Here is a 21,079-nt window from a genome sequence, read left to right as displayed (position 1 = left end):
GCTGTACACCAGACATGTAATAGTATATAGAACCCCTCAGTGACTTCTAATATCCTTATCATTTACAGTAGGGGGTACATTATCCCTTATAATACATGAGTGATATTCAGAGTTCCCTGTATAACTCAGCCTGCAACCTTGTGCCTTTATATGGTCACAGAACCACCCCTCAGTGACTTCTAATATCCTTATCATTTACAGTAGGGGGTACATTATCCCTTATAATACATGAGTGATACTCAGAGTTCCCTGTATAACTCAGCCTGCAGCCTTGTGCCTTTATATGGTCACAGAACAACCCCTCAGTGACTTCTAATATCCTTATCATTTACAGTAGGAGGTACATTATCCCTTATAATACGAGTGATACTCATAGTTCCCTGTATAACTAATACACTATCCTTTGCATTGCACTAAAGAAGGCCAGTGTATAAAGTCCAGTGCATTTTGCATTTCAGCTTGTGTCAATATGATCTGTTTATACTTATAAGATTCTCTCTGTATATCTGTAGCACATACTCTACATTTCCTGGGTGCCCTTCTGCAGGGAGGAAAGACAGACAGTGGCATGAGCTTTATACCATCATCATATAATCATCTAGGAGATTTTTAGAAGGAAATCATATTATTTGTTGTGTTTGTCCTGAGATTACAAACTGGAACTCAATGGAGCCTATTTACTACAGTATTCTACACCCACCCATTATGTAATTTACAGACTCCTGTCCCTACCCGTGTAAGTTGACATCATAGAGTTTTACTCCAGTCCACAGCCTCCTCCCCAGGTTCTCCCTACCAAAAGGCTTGGCCAGGGGCCCAACATTGGTACAAGGAGATTTTCTTTTAATCCTCAAATGACTGCATTGTTGGTGAATCTTCAAACCATCCCCTCATCTCAAACTCTGATGTCCTCAAGATGAGACAACGTTGAACATATAGAATGCACAGTTGGATGTTTGTTTCTTCTGACAAACGAGGAGACTGGAGCCTCCAAAATCAAAATGTTGCATTGCTACGAGGTGCTAATAATCACCAATAAGAAGCACAGAAATTATCCATAGCATGACGTCCAATGTCTCATTCCCAAATCAAGAGGATCAATATGAAGTTCCCTTTGCAGCTTTAACAGCCTTCTTCTGTGACGGTTCCATTAGATGGTAGAACATTGTTTGTGGAATAAATATAGAGTTCCCTTTGCTGCTACTCTTCTGGGAAGGTTCCATTAGATATTGGAATATTGTTGGTGGGATTAATATGACATTTCCTTTGTTACTAGAACAGTCCCTACTCTTCTGGGAAGGGCCCCCCTAGATGGTGGAACATACTTGATAGGATTTGATTCCATTTAGACACAAGAGCATTGGTGAGGTTAGGCACTGATGTTGTGGGATCAGGCCAAATTCACAGTAGGGGTTCAAATTCATTCCTTTGAGTTGAAATCAGGGCTCTGTGTCCGGTTCTTCCACTCTCATCTCAGCAAACCCATTCTATTTGGACCTGGATTTGTGCATGGAGACATTATTGTACTGAAACAAAAAGGACCTTCCTATTGCCACAATGTAGGAAACACATAACTGAACTGGACTTTGTAGCCTTAAAGTTTGCTGTCAATGCAACCATTGGCCCTAGCCAAAGAGAAGGAACTGCCTTTGCCCATTATTCCTCCTCCACTAAACTTTAGTTGCCATTCATTCAGGCAAGGTTGTTTTCCCTCTGGTATGCAGAGTTTTCTGGGATGCACTGCCCCTCTGTCTTTATCTTATACAAAGCATAATGGACACAGGAACCCTTCCCATGTCTTCTTCTTTGCAGACCTCAGTTGAAGATGTCCTTTCACTTTGGACTAAATGCCACCCAACCCCGTTAAAACACGTCCCGTGACAAGGAACTTAGCTGGATCTGATGTCATGCAATGTTGGGTAACCACATATAAATTAAAGGTGGCCATACACTATGAGATCCGCTCATTAAGCAAGGTCTTTCCCAGATAGAACCAGCTAAGGTGGATGATAGACTTTCATCCGCTCCCTGTGGAAAAATGTAGCCCGAGATTCAGCCCAGTGTAGTATTAAAGGGCACCTGTTAGCCAAAAACATTTTCCCCAACCAAAGGTCCGGTTAATATAGCCCACACTCCAGTTGGGGGGTAATGATGAGCGTCCAACATCCCGCGCATAATGAGCTTCCAACATCCCGAGCATAAGGAGTTTCCGACATCCCGCGCATAAGGAGCGTCCGACATCCCAATCATAAAGATCGCTCAACATCACGCTCATGAGCTTCCGACATCACGCACTAATGAACTTCTGACATCACTCTCATAATGAACTTCTGACATCACGCTCATAATGAACTTCTGACATCACGCATATAATGAACTTCTGACATCACGCGTATAATGAGCAAGTTGCCGCTCACTCCTCCAGGAGCGAGTGTCCTAGCACTGGCAGGGGGCAATTCATTTTTTAAAAAAACTACCGTTACTCACAACAGCAGTTCAGGCTCTATTGGCCCGCCCCTTTAGTAGAGTAAAATATTTTCGGCCAATAGGTGCCCTTTAAGGTCAGATTCTGAACTGAAGAAGTCCATGAGATGACCGGTAAGAGACTTGGGTGCTATACCTTGAGACCACCCTAAGCTTTTGCATAGACATGCCCCCCCACCCCCATCAGAAACCCATAAAAAAACAAGATGTAACTCAAAATATAGAAGTCTTTAATGGAATATAAAAACTCTTTACAAAATTAGTACAAAACCTATAGCATATAACAGGCAATAGGATTTAAAAACAAGAAAACTTAAAAAATACTTTATGCGGCTTTCAATTGAATGACTTCCTATATGAAAAACACAAGTATTAAACTTGAGTTATAATAAAACAGGCTTCCTGTACATAAAGCTATTACCCCTCTGTAACATCTTCCTCAGCCCCCCCCCCCCACCAACAAGCTCACACTTTTTTTTGGAGGAGAAGGGTGAGACTTGATTGCAATTAAGGAGGCAAGCAAGCAAATACAAATAAGGGGCTGCATAAATAACATAAGTTTTAGTCATTGGTGCAGGAATCCATTAATAACCAATAAGCAAACCGCTTTCATCAGTCAATTTCAAATTACAAAATGAAAGGATCGATCTGATTGGTTGCTACGGGTAACTACAGTGAATTACTCTCTAGGACTTATTTAGCACCCAAACAGGCCTAGCTTTCCTTGTTCCATCTAGTGGGATGTTCAAAACCGATTGGTTGCTATGGACAAGTGCACTTTATTTTTGTAGCATGGCTCTTTGGGGTGACAAAGCATCTCTACACATGGCGGGGTAATCTCAGGCACTATTAAGGCACCCGGTGGTAGAGGGTAAAAAGTAAAACTACATACAAGGACAATGCAGGGAACAAGAACATCCGTTACAGTGGAGATCGCAAACTACAACTCTCAGAATCCCCTGGCAGCAGACAGAACTGGGAGTTGTAGTTAAGCAACACCTAGAAGGCTGCAGTACTGAATCATATACATGAATTCTTTGTGCGTCTCCAACCTGACCCATTTGTGAAATTAGTTTTTATGACTTATCCTTATATGGGAAACCAATGCCCTGTTGCTAGGGTAAGAGGGATCCTGGCAACATTTTGGCACAGAGTGATCCAGACCCATAGAGGCAAAAATCTTATTTAGGGACAATGCGGGTGCACATTTATCAAAATCCCTAGAAAGGGAGCTGTTCACCCTGCATAGAATGAAGAAGAAAAGTGACAATTCATGTTGACATCACAACCCCATGTTGACATCATTATTCCATCTTGACATCACAACCCCATGTTGAAATCACAACTCCATGTTGACATCACAACTCCATGTTGACATCACTACCCCAGGAGTCATTGTAAATGACATCACTGCAGTGCACAGCCCCCACTCAGGAGGGTGCAACAAGGCACACAGAGGAATGCTGCTACACCAGGGAGCGAAGTCTCCATTCATAGACATCAGATTGTCTTTACATTGATTTTCTACTCTCAGACTAAGTCAAAGCTTCTGTGCCGGTCGCTGTAGGGTTACCGACTCTGTACAGGAGATTTTCAAACTGTACAGGAGGGAGGCTATTGGGTGAATAGAATATTGGGTGTGGTCAGTGAGGCCAGGCATTGGCTGGGAGGATGTGGGTGCAATCTCCCTCCAACATACCTTAAAGGGGTGGTTCACATTTAAGTTAACTTTTAGTATACTATAGAATGGCAAATTCTAAGCAACTTTTCAATTGACCTTCATTTTTTTTAAAGGTGTTGTTCACCTTTGAGATAACGGTTAGTATGATATAGAGAGTGATATTCTGTTATAATTTGCAATTGGTTTCATTTTTTATTATCTGTGGTTTTTTGAGTTATTTCGCTTTATGTTCAGCAGCTCTTCAATTTGCATTTTAAGCAATCTGGTAACTAGGGCCCAAAATACCCTAACAACCATGCACTGATTTGAATAAGAGACTGGAATATGAATAGGAGAGGGACTGAATAGAAAGATGAGTAATAAAAAGTAACAATAACAATACATTTGTAGCCTTACAGAGGATGTGTTTTTTAGAAGGGGTCAGCGACGCCCATTTGAAAGCTGCAGAGTCAGAAGAAAAAGGCAAATAACTATAAAACTATAAAAATAAAATCCAATTTTTCCAAAATTGCTTAGAAATGGTCATTCTATAACATACCAAAAGTTACTTTAAAGGTGAACCACCACCTTTAATTATTTGCCTTTTTCTTCTGACACTTTCCAGCTTTCAAATGGGGGTCAAACAAATGCTCTGTAAGACTACAAATGTATTGTTTTTGTTACTTTTTATTACTCATCTTTCTATTTGTCTCTCCTATTCATATCCCAGTCTCTTATTCAAATCAATGCATGGTTGCTAGGGTAATTTGGACCCTAGCAACCAGATGGCTGAATCTGCAAACTGGAGAGCTACTGAACAAAAAGCTAAATAACTCAAAAACCACAAATAATAAAAAATTGTCTCAGAATATCACTCTCTACATCATACTAAAAGGTGAAGAACCCCTTTAAGCTGCCTGCTCACTGTTTTAGCTGCCTGCACTCCCCCAGCCTTTAGGATGTGTTGCTTTTCATATTCATGGATTTTATGCCTGGAGACATGGAGGCAAAAGAGAGTGCAGAGCAATTCTGAAAATAATTATAAGGGAATGTGTATTAATATTACAGTAAATAGCATTGACCTACCCTTGCTTTTTTGTTTACTACAGGCGTCACCTCCTTTCTGCTACATTATGTGATAAATAAGAATACATCTCTGCCCCAGGCCCCCATTCTACATCTAACTGCAGTAAAGACTAAATAATATAGAAAAAAAAAAACAATTAGAAACCTTTCTTAAAGCTTTCCTAAGCAGAAGAACATCAGAGCAGCCTCTTTCTTTCTCCTGACAACTTCCTTGACTACTTGGTGGTCAGACTGGTCAGAAACTGACCAGCAGGTGGCGCTGTTGGAACAAAATTCATATTAACAGTACATGTATCCCTTAATATCTTGGAATTAAAAAATAAATAAATAATGAATGTAAATTACAAAATTGCTTAGAATAGCCCCCTCATCAATTTTACATGCACTTATTTTAAAGGTTTACTGATCCTATAAGATTATCTGACTCCAAAGGTGGCGTCTCCAATAAACACCATTCTGTACAGTCCTTACAATGTCGCATTTGATTTTAAAACTGGGCCTATAGCAGGTTTCTAAGTCCCCAGTAGTGGAATATCGGGGGCTGCCAGTGATCTGGGATGGACCTGGAGTGTTAACACTTTGAAATCTACAGCAATCACAGAGAGAACTATACAGAGGGGTGTCTGTTTGGAGATGCCACCAGCTTGGCAGATCTCAATGGGTGTTGATGAGCCACGGGCTTGTTATAAGCAGCTGAAAACTGTTCAGAAACCACTGAAAACAAATATAAAAAGCAAAAGCGGGGGGAAAAAGTACTTTAAAAAAAATTAATTTTTCATGTTGGGTTTAGATACCCTTTAAAGGGGAACTATTGCAAAATTGTAAATATAAGCTTCATCGTGATGAAATTAGAAACTTTCCAAATACAATCAATTAAATATTCTGCATTGTTTCTGAAATAATCAAGTTTATCTTCACTATTCCTCTCTCAGCATCTGTTTCTCTTCATGCGGCAGTTGGGTGTCAGATATTCATTGACAGTTAGATCCAATATATCTTATAGGGGGGCTCCTTTTGCCTAGAAGATGTATTAGAGCTCACTCTATTAAACTCACCAGACATCATGTCTCTCTACATGCAGGATTTGTGCAAAAGGCAGTTATTTTGTTACATTTTGTTTTTTTGCTGGAATCAGTTATTTGAGTGAGCGCTAACAATATCTGCCTTCTGCACAAATTCTGCATGTAGAGAGACATGATGTCTGGTGAGTTTAATAGAGTGACCTCTAATACATCTTCTAGGCAAAAGGAGCCCCCCTATAAGATATATTGGATCTAACTGTCAATGAATATCTGACACCCAACTGCTGCATGAAGAGAGAATGAAGAGAAACAGATGCTGAGAGAGGAATAGTGAAGATAAACTTGATTATTTCAGAAACAATGCAGAATTTTTAATTGATTGTTTTTAGAAAGTTTCTTATTTCAGTATGAGGAAGCTTATATTACATTTTGCCTTTTTGCGATACTTCCCCTTTAGGTTAAGGGCACACTATAAGATTCGGGGAGATTTCATCGCCCGGTGACAAATCGCCTCTTCTTCTGGCGACTAATCGGCCCGAAAAACCTTCTAGAATCCAAATTGCCGGCAGGATGGCACTCGGAGCGATTCGTTTTCCAAAAGGAAACTTCGGACGACTTCAGAAAACAAAGCGCTCCGAGCGCCATCCCACCAGTGATTTAGATTCTATCCGTCAGGAAGGCTTTTCAGGGAGATTAGTCGCTTGAAAAAAGGGGATTTGTCGCCGTGCGACTAAATCTCCCCGAATCTTAGCGTTATGATAGGCTGAAATTTCTACGAAAGTCACTTCTTTGCTTCAGCGAGTAGCAGGAGTAGCTTTGGGCTGCCACTAGGTGGTGCTACTCTCATCAGAACTCCAAGCTGAACATCTTGACCGGAATGAAGAGGCAGTTTTGGTTTTTACTGGGCCACTCGCAGGTTACGTGTGAATAGTGCTGGGGAAGAGACAAGAGTTATTGAGCAACGACATGCAATGAAATACTATTAGCCGCTCCTACTCCCCATTCCAGGACAGGGGGTGAGTGTATCAGGAAGGAATCAGAGGAGCAAATAGACACACGGAGGCACTTGCAGGGCAAACTCTGGGAACTGCATTGAAACGGCTCCTTCCTGCAAAACGAAATTCCTATCAGAGAGTCTGTGCCCTTCAATTAAAGGGGGGTGGTTCACCTTTAAGTTAACTTTTAGTATGTTATAAAATGGCTAATTCTAGGCAATTTTTCAACTGGTCTTCATTATTTATTTTTTATAGTTTTGTAATTATTTGCCTTTTTCGTCTGACTCTTTCCAGATTTCAAATGGGGGGGGGAGATCACTGACCCCCATCTAAAAAAACAAATGCTCTGTAAGGCTACAAACATATTGTTATTGCTACTTTTTATCACTCGTCTTTTTATTCAGGACTCTCCTATTCATCATCTAGTCTCTAAGGGAAATTGACGCCTGGTTGCTGGGTTGGTTTGCACCCTAGCAACCAGATGGATGAATTTGCAAACTGGAGAGTAAAGCGAAATAACTCAAAACCCACAAATAATATAAAATGAAAACCAATTGCAAATTGTCTCAGAATATCACTCCCTGCATCATACTAAACAACTCAAAGGTGAACAACCCCTTTAAAAACAATTTTTGTTTGGAAATGTCATTATATTGATAAAAAAAGTATATATGTGTATATATATATATATCTTCACAAGGACAGCACCCTGCTGAAATCATTTTCCCCAGGTGCTCGGTAAATGGTTGGAATAATTGAAAGACCATCAACATCGGGATCTTTGTGTATCAAACTCAAAGTGTATTCATTTCGTGCATGAATAGCCATGATAGGCTAATCATGCACGAAATGAATACACTTTGATTTCGATACACAAAGATAACTGTGTTGCTGGTCTTTTTTCAAGTATGTATGTATATATATATATATATCTATATATATATATATATATATATCTATATATATATATATATCTATATATATATATATATATCTATATATATATCTATATATCTATATATATATATATATATATATATATATATATATATATATATATCTATATATCTCTCTCAACACACACAAACATTTAGGCCATTTGCAGCCAGAGGCTAAGCAATATAACTTGCATGTGACAATTTCAGCAAAGAGAAAGGCTTTCCCCGGACTCCATGCTAAAGCCAAATCCTAGTGAAAGAGGAGCAAGAAGCCTCAGAGGATTCCGAGGTCAGTATTCCATGGATAAGGGATTGCAGGTGAGTAGGAGAGGTATGTGGCTCACAGCAGTTCCAATGTGGAAGAAAATGTAGTCTCAAGTGGCACTTTCGGGTGGAATGTCAGAATGATGCTCCACTGTCTCTACCTCTGTGACTTCCACTCCGGCGAGCTCTTCGGCCGATACAATAATGGTGTCTCCATCCTCCACTGCTGTGAATCTGTCTCCGTTCAATTGTTGCCGCTCCAGACTCTCCAGTTTGACTCTATAGGCCTCTGCCTCTTGTTCTTTCTCTCTGAGCTGCTGTCGGAACTCACAGGCACGGAGGTTGGCTTCCTGCAGTTGCTGCTCCAACTCTTGCCTCTCTTTTTTACTGTTCCCCTCCTAGTGGCAGAATAAAGGAGATTATAGCTCTTCTATCACACAGGGCCAACCTAAACAGAATGTAGTTTCTCTGCAGGTGGGAGAGGGGTGGGATACACAGTCCCAGTACAGTAGGTACAGTAGGTATGTGGGTAGGTAGTTTTTGTGCAGGTGGGAGAGGGGAGGGATACACAGTCCCAGTACAGTAGGTACAGTAGGTATGTGGGTAGGTAGTTTTTGTGCAGGTGGGAGAGGGGAGGGATACACAGTCCCAGTACAGTAGGTACAGTAGGTATGTGGGTAGGTAGTTTTTGTGCAGGTGGGAGAGGGGAGGGATACACAGTCCCAGTACAGTAGGTACAGTAGGTATGTGAGTAGGTATTTTCTGTGCAGGTGGGAGAGAGGAGGGATGCACAGTCCCAGTACAGTAGGTACAGTAGGTATGTGGGTAGGTATTTTCTGTGCAGGTGGGGGAGGGGTGGGATACACTTTCCCAGTACAGTAGGTATGTGGGTAGGTATTTTCTGTGCAGGTGGGAGAGGGGAGGGATACACAGTCCCAGTACAGTAGGTACAGTAGGTATGTGGGTAGGTATTTTCTGTGCAGGTGGGGGAGGGGTGGGATACACTTTCCCAGTACAGTAGGTATGTGGGTAGGTATTTTCTGTGCAGGTGGGAGAGGGGAGGGATGCACAGTCCCAGTACAGTAGGTACAGTAGGTATGTGGGTAGGTATTTTCTGTGCAGGTGGGGGAGGGGTGGGATACACTTTCCCAGTACAGTAGGTATGTGGGTAGGTATTTTCTGTGCAGGTGGGGGAGGGGTGGGGATAATACAGTACATACAGCTGATCCCTGACTATCTTGGGACTGTCCTTCTGTTGAACAAATAGTAGAGGTGGGAATACACACTGACTTCTGTCCTGGTAGGACGTGACTGTGATGAGCTGGTCGCTGGCTATCCAGGACATTATCTGTTAGTCATTATCATCACTTACTGGTCCTTCTTCTGTAGCACATGTTGCTACTCGGTACTTTTTGGCAGGAGGAGAAGGCGGCGACACTTCCACCAGGACAGTCTCTTCTACAACTTGCTCTTCAGCCACCTCTACAGCTGCAACACAGACAGAGTTTATTGTGTATTGAAATGGCAGGTGCAGCAACATCCATTTTGTTCTGAAGTCTGACCATTCCTGTCTGATTATCCTCAAAACTACTGGCAATGGCCACTCGTACTGCTGGAGAGTCACTAATACTGTTAGGACACCATGATGCAAGAGAAACTAGCGCCCCCCCTGAGAGTGCCCCGGGCAGAACCGAACCCAGGATCTCAGTGCTGCAAGCCAGGAGTTGTAACCACGCCCACATTACTCAGGGGCAGTCACACACTCAATAGTAACAGCAAGCATTAAAGGAGAAGGAAAGGCTAAAACGAAGTAAGCTTTATCAGTAATGCTGTTCTGAGTCCTCAGTTAAAGGAGAAAAAAACCCGTAACATAAAAAACCCTACGCCCCCCAAACGATTTTTGGAAATTTTCGTGACTTTTGGCGCATGCAAAGTTGTTCGGGACCAGAAAATGACTCAGACCGCGCATGGGCCGAAAACGAAGGTCTGCTTCCGAAGGAAAAGAAGATGGCTGCCGTGAACTGCGGGGGACAGTAGAATCTGCATCGAGGGGTAAGTAAAAAGTTAGGAGAATTTGCCCTGGGTACCATCTAGGCTGGGGGGGGGGGTAACAAAGGGTAGGGTTTTTATGTTACGGGTATGTTTCTCCTATAATAGAAACAGCATTTTCTTTCTATTGTGTACTCATGGGCTTCTGTATCAGACTTCCTGTTTTCAGCTTAAACATCCAGGGCTAGGGCTTGAGCATGCTCAGTTTGCACCTCTCCCTCTCCGCCTCACCTCCCTGCTCTAATCTGAGCCCAGAGCTATGAGTAAGCAGGGAGAGACTCAGGCAGGGAGTGATGTCACAGCAAGCTGATATGGCAGCTGCTATCCTAAACAAACAGAAAGCGTCTACTAGCTTGTACTATTGTGGTTATTCTATTGGCATTAAACTGTTTCAGTAGCTTTCCTTCTCCTTTAATGATAATCAATCCTAAGCCAGTAGACAAGAATGTTCTGGTTCTCCCCGACTGATCTTTCATTGTGACGTCAAAACTGTTGCCTGGTTGGTAGGGTAATTAAGCCTTAGCAACCAGCAGCTCTCCAGCTTCAGCTGTTTGCTAGGGTCCAATTCCCTTAGCAACCATGCACTGATTTGAATAAGAAACTGGAACATGAATAGGAGAGGCCGGAGTAGAAAGATGAGTAATGTAAAGTAGCAATCACAATATATTTGTAGCCTTACAGAGCATTTGTTTTTAGATGGGGGTCAGTGACCCCCATATGAAAACAGGAAAGAGTTAGAAGAGGAAGGCAGATATTTAAATAAAACTCTAAAAAAGAAGATAATGAAGACCAACTGAAAAGTTGCTTAGACTAAGCCATTCTATAACATACTTAAATTTAACTTAAAGGTGAAACACCCCTTTAAGGGGTTGGATGGTGTTTAGCAAGTGAGGGAATACAGGGATATGGGAGAGAGCTCATAGTACAAGTTGATCCAGGGACTGGTCCCATTGCCATTTTGGAGTCAGGAAGGAATTTTCCCCCTCTGAGGGAAATTGGAGAGACTTCAGATGGGTTTTTACCTTCCTCTGGATCAACTGGCAGTTAGGCAGGTTATATAGAGAGTTTAAGGGCTCTTACACATGAGCGTTTTTACCTGCGCTCCGTTTTTCGGCATTCAGCCGCAGGGGAGCGCAGGAATAGACGCATTTCATTATTTCAAATGGGGCTGTACTCACACAGGCGCATGTAGGCGCCGAACGCAGGTTGAGACGCAACATGCTGCATTTTTCCTGCGTTCGGCACCTGCACGCGCCTGAGTGAGTACAGCCCCATTTGAAATAATGAAATGCGTCTATTCCTGCGCTCCCCTGCGGCTGAACGCCGAAAAACGGAACGCTGGGGAGCGCAGGTAAAAACGCTCATGTGTAAGAGCCCTAAAGGTTGAACATGTGTCTTTTTTCAATCTAACTCATTATGTTACTATGTGTTACTGTAGGAAGTGCAACATCCCGTGCTGTAAGGGAAGGAGTAATTGTGCATGTGGGATGCAGGTTACCTTGCTCTCCGTTCTGGATGGTAAGTATACGAGGAGTGCGTAGGCCCCCGACAGACAGTTGCCCAGGGAGGCTGCCCAGCTGAATTCCATCTGTAACGATTGTGATCACTCTCTGACCTCCGTTCTCTACCATCTGCTGCACCGACGGCTCAAACGTCACAACTTCAGTGCCTTGAGCTGGGGAAATTAAAACATTTACTGTACGGGTGCCGAGAGAATTTTTTCTTCCCTCCTACAGACCTTGTACTGGTATCAGATCTGCTATCGGGTAACTCATTATCCAGAAAGCTCTGAATTACAGAAAGGCCGTCGCCCATAGACTCCATTTTAGGAATTGTTTTTTTTAAATGATTTCCTTTTTCTGTGTAATAATGAAACAGTAGATTGTAATTGTTCCCAACTAAGATATAATTTTTTCTTATTGGAAGCAAAAACAGGCTATTGGGTTTATTTAAATGTTTAAATTATTTTCTAGTAGACAAGGTATGAGGGTCCAAATTACAGAAAGATCCATTATCCGGAAAGCCCCAGGTCCCGAGCATTCTGGATAACAGGTCCTGTTCCTGTACTGTCATATTGCTGAGCCAAAAAAGTTGGGCTAAGCTGCTCCTTCAGTGCAGGGGGCCTAAAACAAGGAGCTGGAAGCGATGCAAAGGACAAGCAATGGAGCATTTGCCACAGACAGGTAAGTACATACTGTACAGGTACCTACCATGCGAGGATTTCACATTCGCTACGGGAGTCAAGATATACTGTGGGGAAGATACAGAGATGACATTTCCTTGTTTCCTTGTTAGGGGTTTGCCCTGCAGCGCCTCCTGAAAAAAAAAAGAAAAAGCAGAAAGTGTTATATAATTATATATGTTATATATACACAATAATTATATATGTACATATATATATATATATATACACAATAAATTCTAAATGAAACAACTCTGATGCAGTTAAACTGCAGACTTTCAGCTTTAATTCAGTGGGTTGAACAAAAAGATTGCACAAAAATGTGAGGAACTAAAGCCTTTTTTTTTTTTTTAACACAATCACTTCAAGGGCTCAAAAGTAATTGGACAAATTAAAAAAACTGAAAATAAAATGTTCATTTCTAATACTTGGTTGAAAACCAACGTGAGAAGAGATGTTATGAGATATATTTAACATATTGAATGTTGCTGGTGTCCAGCCATACAATGGGTTAAAATTTGCACATGATGTCACAGGCACTTTCATACCATGTGGGTGGATATTATTTAAGGCAGGAGTCTCCAGTTTTTTGGGCCCAGGGAGCAAAGAAGAGCCAAATTTTTCTGCAAGGACCAGGAGGGGGTCAGTGTTCAATTCAGCGCACCGGTGTTCAATTTGGCGCTCGTTAATTGTTAGGCGGCCCACTTCAGGACTGTCTGCTGCCTGGGACGCGGGCCGGCGGTTGGGGACCCCTGATTTAAAGGGATACTGTCATGGGAAAAAACATTTTTTCCAAAATGAATCAGTTAATAGTGCTCATCCATTTCTCAAAAGAGGAAACAGATTTTTTTATATTCAATTTTGAAATCTGACATGGGGCTAGACATATCAATTTCCCAGCTGCCCGAAGTCATGTGACTTGTGCTCTGATAAACTTCAATCACTCTTTACTGCTGTACTGCAAGTTGGAGTGATATCACCCCCTCCCTTTCCCCCCAGCAGCCAAACAAAAGAACAATGGGAAGGTAACCAGATAACAGCTCCCTAACACAAGATAACAGCTGCCTGGTAGATCTAAGAACAACACTCAATAGTAAAAACCCATGTCCCACTGGGACACATTCAGTTACATTGAGAAGGAAAAACAGCAGCCTGCCAGAAAGCATTTCTCTCCTAAAGTACAGGCACAAGTCACATGACCAGGGGCAGCTGGGAAACTGACAAAATGTCTAGCCCCATGTCAGATTTCAAAATTGAATATAAAAAAATCAGTTTGCTCTTGCGAGAAATGGATTTCAGTGCAGAATTCTGCTGGAGCAGCACTATTAACTGGTGCATTTTGAAAAAAAACATGTTTTTCTATGACAGGATCCCTTTAAGGGAGAACTATATGTATTTTCACCTTGACAAAGGTCCAAATGAGTACCAAAACGTCAGTTATGCATACTATGTAACAATATAACACTATTTTCATGGTAAAACCCCTGGTGCGGCAAATTAGGATTCGGATTTGGTAATTCCATGTTTTATTTATACACACATATAGCCACTCCAATGTTTCGGCCTCTTTGGGAACTTTGTCAAGTATAATGTGCATTGTGCAAACATCTTTAAATAAATAGTGCAAAAAAAGTGCCAAAGACATCACAGGGTTAATTAGATACAGCCAATCAAAATCATTCTAATTTACATATATCATTACACACCCTGTAGGTCTGTGAGCATGGGAGAAGTTAAATACAAACAAAAGGGCATCGATCCAAGTTTCTGGTGTTCAGCACAAGCAATAACAATATATTTGTAGTCTTAAAGATGTTTTTAGATGGGGTCACTGACCCCTATATGAAAGCTGGAAAGAGTCAGAAGAAAAAGGCATGTAATGCAAAAACTATAAAAAATAAATAATGAAGACCACTTGAAAAGCTGCTCAGAATTGGCCATTCTTTAACAAACTAAAAGTTAACTTAAAGGAGAACTACGCAGAGGAACGCCAGCCGGATCACTGGTCAAGCAATTAAGTCACTGGGGGTGGGGGGAGTCTGATAATGTCCCTATGAAATGCCGTGTGTCCCACTGCTCTTACCTGCATGGTGACCAACAGCTCATGGTTGTTCTTGTCCAGTGCAATGTCAATGGGAGTCTTGCCGAATTTGTTGTGAGAGCTGACGTCTGCCCCCGACTTTATCAGCAGGTGAACCACGTCGTGGTGACTGTGCTCTGTGGCCCAGTGTAAAGCCGTCATCTCTAACATGTCCCTGGCATTGACATTGGCTCCATTCTGCAAGGGCCACAAATGATACCCGTTATTTATATGTACAGAGACCCTCAGCCTTGAGAACCCCCCACATTTATAATCGTCGCTTACCTTGATGAGTAGATCCACAATAGGAGCGTGTCCATCTGCAGCCGCCATGTGCAGGGGAGTCCTATCCACCTTAGTGCGGGCGTCTCTGCTAATGCCGGCCTGCAGGAGAACTTTAACAGTGGAGAAGTGGCCATACTGAGCAGCCAGGTGCAGAGGAGATGTCCCAAGCTGAAAAGACATGGGCATTTAAAATTTAAAGGGGTTGTTTGAGTTAACTGTTAGTATGATGCTGAGAGGGATATTCTGAGACAATTTGCATTCGGTTTTCATTTCGAATTATTTGTGGTTTTTGAGTTATTTAGCTTTTTATTCAGCAGCTCTCCAGTTTGCAATCTCTGCAGTTTGATTGCTAGGGCCCAAATTACCCTAGCAACCCTGCAATGATTGGAATGAGAGACTGGGAAATGTATAGGAAAAGGCATTAATAGAAAGAGGAGTAATAAAAAGAAGCAATAACAATACATTTGTAGCCTTAAAGATCATTTATTTTTATATGCCCCTGCCCTCCGCCGGCTAAAATGAAATGCTAAAATGAAAATTGGACAGTTCATCAGAAATAAAGAATTTTTCCAATTACTTTATATTTTCTATGTGTGACCATTCTAATATTGAAGTGTAAAGTGTAATTTTTCACTTCCTAAAGCAGCTCTTGGATGGGAGGTCGCCGACCCTAAATTGATACATTTAGTTGATACGTTTCTTATCTTTGTCCCTGCTGAGCAGAATCTCTGGGTTTCATTACAGGCAGCTGTAAGGGTCAGGCCAATAGAGCAGATTCGGGGAGATTAGTCGCCCCAGCGACAATCTCTCCAAACTGCCTTCCCCCTGCTCACCGCCGGCTAAAATGAAAATTGCCTGGGGGAAGGCACGTTTTCCGAAGTCGCCCAAAGTCTTAATCTCTCCAAATCTGCTTGTGTGGCCTGACCCTTACAGCTGCCTGTAATGAAACCCAGAGATTCTGCTCAGCAGGGACAAAGATAAGAAATGTATCAATTGAGGGTCGGCGACCTCCCATCTAAGAGCTGCTTTAGGAGGTGATAAATGACACTTTAATATTAGAACGGTCACACATAGAAAATAGAAAGTAATTGGAAAAATTCTTTATTTCTGGTGAACTGTCAAAAACCAATTGAACTGAAAAAACTACCCCTTAAAAGTAACTTTTTCTTCAAGTACTGAAAGGATATAAGCACAGGAGTCTGTTTTACTTTGAGATACAATATTTGCTGTGTTAATAACAAGGGTTAAATATTACAGTCATACACAACCAAAAGCAATTGGTGATTGGTGCAGGACTGTATAAGGGGCAGACTCATTGCAATTGACCATTTATAGGCAGAACCATGGAACAAATATACATCTGGTCAGTATTTTAATAAATCTTTATTTCAATAATAATAACATTCATAGAGGGGAAAAAAAACAGTTTTTGGGCATATCAGGGCAACATATATAAAACAGTTTTTGGGCATATCAGGGAAATGCATTGTAAATTGGTGGGGCCACAAATAAAAAAAAAGAAAATGTAAAATGCGGGGAAACGTGTTCACTGGAGCATACATACCCAGTCTGTAGTGAAAGGGGCGCCATTTTGCATCAACACCCGTATTTCATCATCTTCTCCATTGCGTGCGGCTTCCAGTAATCTCTTGCCAAGGTCCAGCGCCATCTGTTTATTGGCAAAACACAGCAGTTATTTCCATGAATACAATCATATGTGTGGTTTTATTCACTCAGTGTACCATTTACACACCATATCACACACTAGTGGTACTGACATACTAGGAGACACAATTACACACTGTATCACAGTCACACTGACCTACAATTCAAGTCATTAAAGGAGAACTAAACCCTAAAAATGAATGTGGCTAGAAATTGCATATCTTCTGAACTTATTGCACAAGGCTAAAGTTACAGCTTGTCAATAGCAGCAATGATCCAGGACTTCAAACTTGTCACAGGGGGTCACCATCTTGGAAAGTGTCTGTGACACTCACATGCTCAGTGGGCTCTGATTGGCTGTTGAGAAGCTAAGCTTAGGGCTCGTCACTAATTATCCAGCAGAAAATGAGCTTCCCTGGCTGTAATATAAGCTGATGCTACAGGTTTGCTGATTATTAAATTCTGATGCTAATTGCACTGGTTTCTGTGCTGCCATGTAGTAATTATCTGTATTAATTACTAATCAGCCTTATAGTGTGACATTTCTATTCTATGTGTACTGTATATTGTGAGTGGGTCCCTAAGCTCAGTAAGTGACAGCAGCACAGAGCATGTGCAGTGAATCAGCAGAAAAGAAGATGGGGAGCTACTGGGGCATCTTTGGAGACACAGATCTTTACTGCTAAAGGGCTGTGGTTGCCTTGGGCCGGTACAGAAGCACAAAACAATGTACAACATTTCTAGCTACTTCTTTAGTTAGGCTTTAGTTCTCCTTTAATATTCCCAGAGAGTTGCAAATAATATCAAGCAAACACACATATTGCACTTGCAGACTGACACTGAGTTCCATGCACAATAATTTAATCACGTGACATAAATATCTTCGAGGCAAGCAAATATAAAACCCCCCATTACAGCATTTCAGGCCTGAAAGAGTTAACAGGACCCGGGCCTATTCAGCTAGTGACCTGAGATCAGCTTGTATCTCTTGCTGCTTTCTGCTCCAGTCCCACCATCCCCACCCCCGCCCCAGCAGTACAACAAATAAATAAACAAGACCCCCTGCTTTTGCAGATAGGGACGGGAACTCCTGACTCTGGGGCCTTTGCTTCACAGCAGAAGGAATTGGCGGCCCCACGCAAGACAAAATTTCATGCCCCATAATGCACTGCTCTGATGTCATTGCCCCCCCCATAGCACTGATTGGCTGCTGTTATGTAGCTCCGCCCAGACCAGTCCATGCAAGGAAACTCAAAGCTTGAAGCCAGACTGGGTGAGAGAGGGAGAGCTACTCAGCACCCACATATAGGGCAGCACAGTGGGACATAAAGCCATGGGACGCCAGTTGTCACTCTCATGAAGATTGAATAGAAAAACATAACATTAGCAGCTTAGCTGGGAATAAAACAAGAATCTCCAGAATGATATACAAACGAAAGGCAGCACATGGGGGGGGGGGGTTTAAAGTGAAGAACAGGAGAGGGGTGTCCTGCCAAAGCCTGGGTGTACCCCAAACTCTATAAAGATGTGTCCCTGAGCAGGAGTTTCGCCTGAAGCTCACCCACCCCTGCTCCTGCAACTCTCCTACAGACCCCTCAGCTCTACATCTCAGAGCCCCCCTTCAGCCCTCCATATATACAGTAGGGATACAGCCAGGAGTATTATACAGGCAGGGATACACAGTACATGCAGTAGGGATATATAGTAAGGATACAACTAGGGAATATACTGACAGGGATACACCGTACATACAGTAGGGATATACACTACATACAATAGGGATACCCAGTACATACAGTAGGGATACAACTAGGGAGGAATATACTGACAGGGATACACAGTACATACAGTAGGGATACACAGTACATACAGTAGGGATACACAGTACATACAGTAGGGATACACAGTACATACAGTAGGGATACACAGTACATGCAGTAGGGATACAGTGACATAACCAAGCATAATACCCTCAATGCACAAACACTATTTAGTTTGATTGGAATTACAGTGTAACTGCCCCATGCAAATATTTAGGAATCCTGGTGTCCTTAACAGGCCACACTCGGTGCTCACCTACTGTTGTCCATAGTTGGAGATCTGCACAATCTGACTGCAGCCAGTTACATTCATGGGTAATACCCTCCGGCCAGATGGCACATCCAGCCCCTCATAGTAACAAGCAGCCTGGCACTTACACCTCCTATCTACTACATGTTGCCTCCCTGCTGGAATATTTCATTATCTAACCCGGCCGCCCCCAGGAATACAGTAATCCTTTTCTCCTACGTCTGTGCTGCCAGACACTCTCTGCCTACCACATATATCAGTACTGAGTTTTCTACATCCGCTTACTTGGGCCCCCAACCACAGAAACATCCCCACCTTAGAGCTGAAATAAACTGCCCCACCCTCACCTAGAGCCTGACCCCCCTACACTTATTTTAGATGCAATCACCCCTAAACTTCAACACTCCCTCCCCAGCTGGTCCATACCCACTAGGACACCTCCAGTCACCCTCCCACGCTGATTTCAGGGGCACAGTAACTCCTGAAGCCAAACACTCTCCATCCCCAGAAGGCACACGGATGTCCCACACTGATTTTAGGAGAACCCCAACTGCTGGTGAAAACTGTCACTCACTCTCTACACACCCGGAGCACATAGATTGTAACACTCTCTGCCCAGTGTAACAAGATCCAGCGACCCTCCAGCCCATGTGCCAGAGCTCTCTCATTGCACCAGTAAAGGACTCCAGCAAAATACCCAGAGTGCAAAGCTGCTCCCCTTGTCTGCACTACTCCAGTGTTCAGCGGGGGGTTTCATTTTAGGGTCCTCGTCTGTGACTAGGGTTGCCACCTGGCCGGAAAAAATGATGGTTGATCCCAATGTTATTAATAAGGAAAAAAGATAAATATATAGGAGGGCCGGTATTTGTTTCCAGAAAAGGTGGCAACCCTATCTGTGGCCCCTGATCCTGGTCAGAGGCTGCACATTAAACCTGATATAATACAATACAAGTCATTTAGCTTTTTATTCAGCAGCTCTCCAGTTTGCAATTTCAGCTATGTGGTTGCTAGGGTCCAAATTCCCCTAGCAACCAGGCACTGATTTTAATAAGAGACTGGAATATGAACAGGAGAGGCCTGAATAGAAAGAGGAGGAATAAAAAGTAGCAATAACAATTAACGTGTAGCCTTACAGAGTATTTGTTTTTAGATGGGGTCAGTGACCCCCGTTTGAAAGCTGAAAAGAGTGAGAAGAAGAAGGCAAATAAAAAAAAAAGCAATGAAGTGCAATAAGCTTTACTGGCGCAATCACTTGTAAGACGCATGACTTTCAGTCCAGCAGATATAAAACCCGCCATCAGGCCTGAAAGAGTTAACATGGCGCGGGCCTATTCAGCTACTGACCTGAGATCAGCTTGTATGGCCTCCCGTGCTGCTTCCTCCTCGGACACATCCAACCATTCCCCCGCCCCAGCTGCACAACAAACACACACACAATAGACTCCGCTCAGCCTTTCCGGATAAGAACGGGGGAAACTCTCAGCCTCCCATAATCCACCGCGCTACTTTGACGTCATCCCCTTGAGGAGTCTCCTCCCCCTTAATGGTCTGAGGTGAATTCCCCTTAGTCCCGCCCACACCCGCCTCTGTGAGATAAGTGAATGTAGTTCGGCTTGTATCTCCTTGCTCTGTGCTTTAGGTTTCCTCAGAGAGGGACATGATATGACACAGGCAGTGTAACCAAACCAGCCAGTGCTGCACTCATATTGTGTATGTGCCTGCTGGCCTCCAAACCCATTCACTTTCAAAGCTTTAAGGGCGGGAATGCAACTTCTGAGGTGAACTTTGTGGAAATGAATAAAAACGACCAATTTAGAAAGTCAAGTTTACATAGTTTACATTTTCTTCGGAAGATTTCCCTGGGTTTGAGCAAACAATATTCTTGGCATATGCCTCCCAACTGGCGAGTAGCCCATTTTGGTGGCCACACCCCCTAATTACCATGTTCATTTTACAAAATTTGGCAGGTTATGAAAGTTATTTCTGTGGTTATTTTTCAGTTATTACAGTTTTGCAGGTGAATTGCCCTTTCAGCTGTGAGTCTTTAACTATTGTTACAACGGTATCTTATCTGCAGCTCTGGCTGTTCTGGGCTCTCTGCCAAAAGCCAATTAAGTGAGAAACTTTGTTTATTTTTCTGGCTGTTCAGTGCAGAGAAAAACGGGACTTTCCAATACAAACGAGGGACTGGTTAAGCTGTCAAAAGAGGCACTGCCCCTCTAAAAACGGGACATTTGGGAGGTATGTTATTGGAAGGGTTGCCGCCTTTTCCTAGATTTTTTACCGGCTGTTGGGGGCG

General features: G+C 42.6%; 2 protein-coding genes across 2 annotated transcripts in view; both read right to left on the bottom strand.

Moving 5' to 3' along the window:
• LOC121397224 (CD48 antigen-like) overlaps nucleotides 1–21,079 on the bottom strand; it is a 626,518-nt gene that overhangs the window by 579,158 nt on the left and 26,281 nt on the right. The gene's annotated exons all lie outside the window — the stretch shown is intronic.
• On the bottom strand, nucleotides 8,294–20,297 carry LOC108705605 (GA-binding protein subunit beta-2). Its single transcript, XM_041573635.1, has 8 exons — nucleotides 20,125–20,297; nucleotides 16,610–16,714; nucleotides 15,046–15,213; nucleotides 14,764–14,958; nucleotides 12,709–12,814; nucleotides 11,997–12,173; nucleotides 9,822–9,937; nucleotides 8,294–8,847 (listed from the first exon to the last, which is right to left on the bottom strand). Exons 2-8 carry the CDS (start codon nucleotides 16,712–16,714, stop codon nucleotides 8,560–8,562), a joined length of 1,155 nt encoding a protein of 384 aa, XP_041429569.1. The 5' UTR covers nucleotides 20,125–20,297; the 3' UTR covers nucleotides 8,294–8,559.

This window comes from Xenopus laevis, chromosome 8L (genome assembly GCF_017654675.1).
Source record: "Xenopus laevis strain J_2021 chromosome 8L, Xenopus_laevis_v10.1, whole genome shotgun sequence".
In the NCBI taxonomy this organism is placed as follows: Eukaryota; Metazoa; Chordata; class Amphibia; order Anura; family Pipidae; genus Xenopus; species Xenopus laevis.
Note: the sequence above shows the minus strand (reverse complement) of the source record. Positions and strands in the feature narration are given on the sequence as shown.

Coding starts and splice junctions, on each gene's coding strand:
- LOC108705605 (XM_041573635.1), bottom strand. CDS start 16,714: ATGGCGCTGGACCTTGGCAAGAGATTACTGGAAGCCGCACGCAATGGA. Junction 15,214..16,609: donor CCCCTTTCACTACAGACTGG/GTATGTATGCTC, acceptor ATGTCTTTTCAG/CTTGGGACATCTCCTCTGCA. Junction 12,815..14,763: donor AGCTGTTGGTCACCATGCAG/GTAAGAGCAGTG, acceptor TTTTTTTTTCAG/GAGGCGCTGCAGGGCAAACC.